General features: G+C 49.7%; 1 protein-coding gene across 1 annotated transcript in view; it reads left to right on the top strand.

Annotated features, from left to right (window-relative positions):
• Window positions 1-679: 679 nt before the first annotated feature.
• Window positions 680-6559, top strand: part of DMGDH (dimethylglycine dehydrogenase) — a 31789-nt gene continuing 25909 nt past the window's right edge. The window contains exons 1-2 of the mRNA XM_083152247.1: window positions 680-1059; window positions 5173-5347. Of these exons, the coding sequence (XP_083008373.1) occupies window positions 941-1059; window positions 5173-5347 (294 nt within the window). The 5' untranslated portion in view covers window positions 680-940. The remainder of the gene's footprint in view (window positions 1060-5172; window positions 5348-6559) is intronic.

Genomic DNA, 6559 nt, shown 5'->3' with positions numbered 1-6559 from the left:
TCCCGATGTTTGCAGACTAGATACACAGAACATCATCATCATCAGTTATCTGTACTAGCACAAACACACGTGTCCTTAAGCGCAGGTTCCAGTGCCAAGCAATATATGTAACGTGTGCTAGCCTAGATGGAGGGATATGGTAACGTGCAGTCACTAACCTCCTTGCGGGGGGACTAAGTAAAAACCGGACCCGGATAAGACACCGGAACGCCGGACCAGACATCAAACTCTGCATTCCGGAGCTTATAGTGTCTGGTCCGAGGGGTGTCCCATGCGGGGGGTGTCTTGTCCGGGGGGATGCCTGTGATTGCTCACACCAGGGACATGGGGAAGGGGAGATTACAGCCTCCCCGTGTGGTCTGGAACGTTCCAGTTTTTATTACACCCCCGGACCATGCGGTGAGGCTGTATTCTCCCCCCTCTCCTCTCCCAGGTGACAGGTGCGAGAGCAGCCTCATCAGATGGAGCACCCCCGGACAGGACACACCCGGACCGGATACTACAAGCTCCGGAATGCAGAGTTTGATGTCCAGTCCGGCATTCCGGTGTCTTATCCGATTCCGGATTTTACCCATACCCCCTTGCGGGGCTGTGATATATCAGCCTCAATGGGGACGGAGACACAGTTTGCATATACTATATCAGAGATATACTGTATGTCACACCAGCAGCAGAGCCCCCGTCACAGCCGGCTGCAGCAGGGTGACTTACCTGGAATGATCCCAGTAAAGTCTGTTATCTGGCTCACAGAGTAAATAAGGGACAGATCAGCGCCTGTATAATGTTTAGCTGAGTATGGAGGGACTGTCACTGGGGCTATGTGGGGCAGATGCAGCTGATTTGTGAAGCCGGAGGGCGGATCCCAGCTTCACTCTCTCTGCTTTATTTTTGGGTGTAGCGGGGGGTGTCCGTGTCCCTCCAGCTGCTCTCTCTCTCCGGCATGATGCGACGCAGTGTCCGGCTCCTGCTGCAGCAGCGCAGGGAAGTTGCCCGGGACGTGACGGTCCCGGGAGTGTGGGAGCTCTGCAGAACGGTCAGCACAGTGCCTGCCGCACACAGGTAGGTGCCTCTGCCCTGACTTCATTGCTGTGAACAGTCCCACCACCTGGGCAGCTGTCTGGGATATGGCTGATTTTTTGACAGATAATAACAATCATAGTGATAGATATGCATTGTAACCCATATGGGCAGTGGCGGAAGTTATGAGTGGTTGGCCCAGGTGCAAAATATAATTTGGGTCCCCTCCTTCACTCCAACCCAAGTTCACAATGTGCCACAAGCAGTGAGTGGCAGCAGTGGGCCCCTTAGTTGTCAGGGGCCTTAGTGCAATGCACTGGTTATGGGTAAAAACCAGACCTAGACAAGACCCCAGACCGCCTGTCCTGGGGGTGTCCTGTCTGGGGGAACTTCACGTGACAGTTGTCACCCGGGAGAGGAGGAGGGGGAGCATAAAGCCCCCCTGTATGGTCTAGGCATGTAGCAAGAAACCAGATGACTGGTCATGACAGGATTTCCCAATGTCCCTGGTAAAAGGTATCACAGGTACCCGGACAAGACATCCCCAGGACGGGACACCCCCCCGGACCGGACACTACAAGCTCCGGACTGCAGATTTTGGTGTCTGGTCCGGTTTTTACATAGTTCCCCATGCACCTGTTGCTCCAATGGTAGTTAAATCTCTGCATATGGAGAAGCTGTAATCTCTCCCTCCCCATTTCCCCAGTGACAGCAGCCACAGACGAGTATGGGTAAAAACTGGAACCGGACAGAACACTGGACCAGACAAGCTCCATTCATCAATTTCTGTCATTCCTGAGCTTGTAGTGTCCGCTTTTGGGGGTGCCTCTCCAGGAGTGTCCTGTCCAGGGGGGCTGCATTTGACGGTACTTGTTTCCTAGCACGGCGCCACCGATTTTAATTGTATGAAATCGGGTCGCAAAAATCAGGTCGATCACATCGCATGCGATGCGACCAACCCGATTTTTACATTGGAACCAATGTTAAATGCCCCCCAGACCCCCTTTTGTCATTGAATGCCCCCTCCCCATTGTTAACGCCACGATCAATGTCAACCCGAAGCATGGCGAGCGCAGCGGTACGCGTCCTCTGACCTTTTCATATCCCCCCTATCCACGTCGGCTTGGAGTTGATTTTATATAGTGTGGCAAGCGCAGCGAGCCACCGAGCCCGAAGCGTGGCGAGCGCACGCGCATAACTTCAGAGGTATTACGCTTCCCCTCGAGGGGCTCGCTGCGCTCGCCACGCTTCAGGCTCTCTGCGCTCGCCACACCATATAAAATCAACTCCACGCCGACGTGGATAGTGGGGGTATGAAAAGGTCGGAGGACGCATACCGCCGCCCCTCGCAGGCTCGCTGAGCTCGCCATGCTTCGGGTTGATCGTGTTGTTGTGTTAAAAATGGGGGGGCATTTGACATAATTAACCATCAGGGTGGGTTTACAATTAAAAATCGGGTCTGGGGGGCATTTAACATTGGGTCCAATGTAAAATCGGGTCTCAGGGACCCTTTTTACATTGGTTCCAATGTAAAAATCGGGTCGGTCGCGTGGAGTTGATTTTATATAGTGTGGCGAGCACAGCGAGCCCAAAGTGTGGCGAGCGGACACATATTACTTTACATGTATTCCACGTCCCCTCGCGGGGCTCGCTGCGCTCGCCACGCTTCTGGCTCGGTGGCTCACTGCGCTCGCCACACTATCTAAAATCAACTCCGCACCGACGTGGATAGTGGGGGTATGAAAAGGTCGGAGGACGCGTACCGCCGCCCCTCGCGGGCTTGCTGCGCTCGCCACGGTTCAGGTTGGCGTTGATAGTGGGGGTGGTGTGGGGGTGCATTTAACATTGTAAGCACCTATTACGGTGCTTATACAATTTAAATCGTATACCATATGGCATACGATATGGCAATGGTATACAATTTAAAATTGTATAACATCGGCTGCCATCGTGTAACATCGCATCGCATACCATCATATGCCTTATGGTATGCGATGGGCGCCGTGCTAGGAAACAAGTACCGGATTCTGTGCCTCATAATGATCATTCGGAAGATGTTTCTGCAGATGGGCTGTCTCCCACAGTCATCGACCCACAATGGAATATCCTTCCATTTACATTTATACAGCATGATAAAGTGATGGAGGGGACTGTATCTATACCTGGTGTTTCTCTAATGCCTGCGGCTTCTATATCTGCGCACATCCCGACTGATTACTACAATGGGACTTTGTCCAGAGTTGTGGCTCCTTGCTCCTACATTCCTGGATACCTCACTTCTACTATGGGCTATCAATATATCCTTCATTGGCTCCTTGCGCTGATTATGCAACACTTGCATCGTTGGATAGTGTACCCTGGACGCTCTCCTGGCTACCTTCAAATGAAAACTTTTTGTTCAGTTCTGGCATTTTGGGTAGTTGAGCTCTGGCCGGATTGATGATTAGTATTATAATATGGCCTCAAAATACCTCCTTTCTCCTGTTTTGTAGTTTATTATGAATATCCTCTTGTGTTTATACTGTATTATTTCTATTTACTTCTTTACAGTTACATCAGCCATATAACATGTGATCCTTTTACCAGGGGAGAAATGCAGAATGGGATGTTCGTTCTCATACTTATTTTTGCAAACAACGCTTGCTTTGCTCCCATTCTAAAATAACCCGTTAACCTAATATGTTGCTATGTGGGCTATATATATTTGTTTGATGCGGGAGAGTTGGTGTCCACCCAGCTACGGCCATTAGTCTTTTGCCCTCCTTTCTTTTGGGGTATGGGTATGGGGGGGGGGGGGATGAGGGGTAGTCATGTTAGTCTTTCTTAGTGTAGTTAGTGGGTTAGGGGTAGATAATTTAAAGGGATCCAAGTATGCCTAAATTGGGGTCAGGTTATACAGGGTGGGGGGTTTTATGGTAGGGTTGCTTTGGCTTTTATTTTACTTTTTATTCCTGGTAGCTAATTTTATTTTCCGCTTATGGGTAGTTTAAATACTGTACTTGGTCTAGTGATATAGATTAATGTTATATATTATGAGTAAGGGCTGTTTCACACAGTACGGTTCCTGCCGCACGGTGAAATCCCGTACGGCCAGGGAGCCGCGCCGCACTCAGAATTTTATAATGGCAGGGATGGCCACAGCCCGGCAGCCGTCCCTTCCAGTGGGGGGATCCGGCTGCAGCCGTGCGGCCGGGCCGTGGCCGTCCCGTGTGAATGGACACAATAGTGTCCATTCACAACTGCTGAGTGCGGCACGGCTCCCTGGCCGTACGGGATTTCACCGTGCGGCAGGAACCGTACTGTGTGAAACAGCCCTAAGGGTGATGTTTAGTCTATTACATGAGCACTGTGTTACAATACTGTATATTCTGCTTGGCCTATATCTGTCTATCCCCTAAACACAGGGCTGTTATCAGAAATTTTGGGTCCTGGCAATGGCAAATAAGCAGGACCCATTCCCCTTCTGGAACCCACAGCATGACTGGCGAGACCTCCACTGTCCGCTGCACTGCTCTACAAATACATTCCTTTAAGGGAAATGTGCACTTTGTTTATGGAAAATTATACAACATAGACTCCAGACCTGGACCCCTTTCTGTCTGGGCCCGGTACTGGAGTCCTAGCCCCCCCCCCCCTACAGTTAATATATAACGGACACCACAGTTAATATATAACTGTGGTGTCCGTCTTTAATGGCCAAGGTTCATTAATATTATTTCCCCACAATTCCATATGACATGTCCTTTCAGGATCAGGACTATATTGCAGCTGTCAATAGGTCGACCACTATTGGCCAACATACCCTATGTCAACATGGACAATAGGTTGACAAAAGTGCAAGGTCAACCTGGTAATGGACATTCATGTTTCACAATGTTTTTGAACTTCATACAGTACCATTCATATGGACTATTACTGGGAACGCCCTGAATCATGGTGAGCGAACAGCTCCTCCATAAAGATCAGTAATAAAGTTATCACTGTTATTTAGCTGATCACCACTGATGGGCACACAGTAATTCACATACAGGTATACTGAATTTGATGAACTGGTGTTTCTGTGCAGCAGAATGCTGGGATTGGCTGACATGGAGTGCACTACTCATACTGCACTGTTATCTCAATGCAGTGTTTTATTATTGTCCATAATTACAGTGTGGATAGCCGTCCATCAGCCTTGGGAAAGAGATGGAAGGACACTGCAGAGACGGTGATTATTGGCGGAGGATGTGTAGGTGTGAGCCTGGCCTATCATCTGGCCAAAGCTGGCATGAAAGATGTGGTTCTACTGGAGAAATCGGAGCTTACAGCTGGATCTACCTGGCATGCGGTAAGTGGATTTCTGCTCATTGCTGTAATTGGTGTCATTGGCTCATTTATCAAACATTCTTTGCCACTATGTCTGCCAGATGTACCATTATCTGGAACGTGGAGCATTCTGGGTATTGGCTACCACAATCTTTTCATTGTGGTAACGTTTGAAGCCTTTGGGTTGCAGGATGTAGTTCCGGCAGAGTTCCACAGGAACCCTCCCCCAGAAATGTCTGCTGTGCATGTCTATTATCCTGACTGTGCGTACACCCGATATGATCGCATTCTGCAATCCTGGGTGCACATATCATGCCCAGGTTGCATTGCAAATACGATAATTGATAAATGGGCCTGATAGTTTGCAACCATGTAATCACTGTTCTTCTGCAATGGTTTTATGCTCTAATACTCTCTTTATGGGCGGGATGTATCAACATACATCGCCGCCCTTCGCACGGTAGCCGCCGCGTTGCTACCGCTTATGTACTAACATATGCGGCCAGCATCGGGCTGCAGTAACGGAGACCCCCGCGATACCTGTGATGTGGGCTGCGGGGGTCTCCGTCACCTCCCGACGGCTGCCAGCGTCCCCCTGCGTCTCCTCCTACCCCCTGAAGCCGGATGTCCTCCCGGCTGTGATACCAGGGGGAGGAGGAGGTTAAAGGAGGACGGGAGGGGGGGGGGGGGCGGCGCGCGGACGGCGTACGGCGGGTGGCGAAAGAAGCCCATAGGCTTCTATAGGGTATACCCTGGCCAGCGAAAACGGGGCGAACCGGTGATGATACATAGGAAAATGCGGTAAAACGGGGGTTTTACCGCATTTTCCCTTTAGTACATCCCACCCTAGCTCAGTGCACTATGCTTGAAAAGTGATAAAATAGAGAGTGATAAACCACCAGCCAATCAGCTTGTAACTGCCATTTCAAGGGCTGTGTTTGAAAAATGCCCTCAGAGAGGTATTTCCTATGGGAACATGTACAAAACAAGTGGCAAGTTCCACACAAAGATTCTTGAATCCTGCTCAGGACTCTGGTTCCCTCCCTGCTGCTATTTTTCTGGGGCATATTTAGGAATTTATTAACACTTATAGATTTATCTGGTAATCTGATTGAAACTATATTTTTATTCCTTAAGGGGTGTTGATTAATAGACAATATGGTGCCCAGATCGTATTTGCCATATTACTAAGATTACACATAATGTGCAGCTCTTTTTAAGGTTAGCAGGCCAC

The sequence above is a fragment of the Crinia signifera genome, chromosome 1 (assembly GCF_055691185.1).
Source record: "Crinia signifera chromosome 1, ASM5569118v1, whole genome shotgun sequence".
NCBI lineage: Eukaryota > Metazoa > Chordata > Amphibia > Anura > Myobatrachidae > Crinia > Crinia signifera.
The sequence above is the reverse complement of the archived record's forward strand: the minus strand, read 5'-3'. Positions and strand labels throughout refer to the sequence as shown.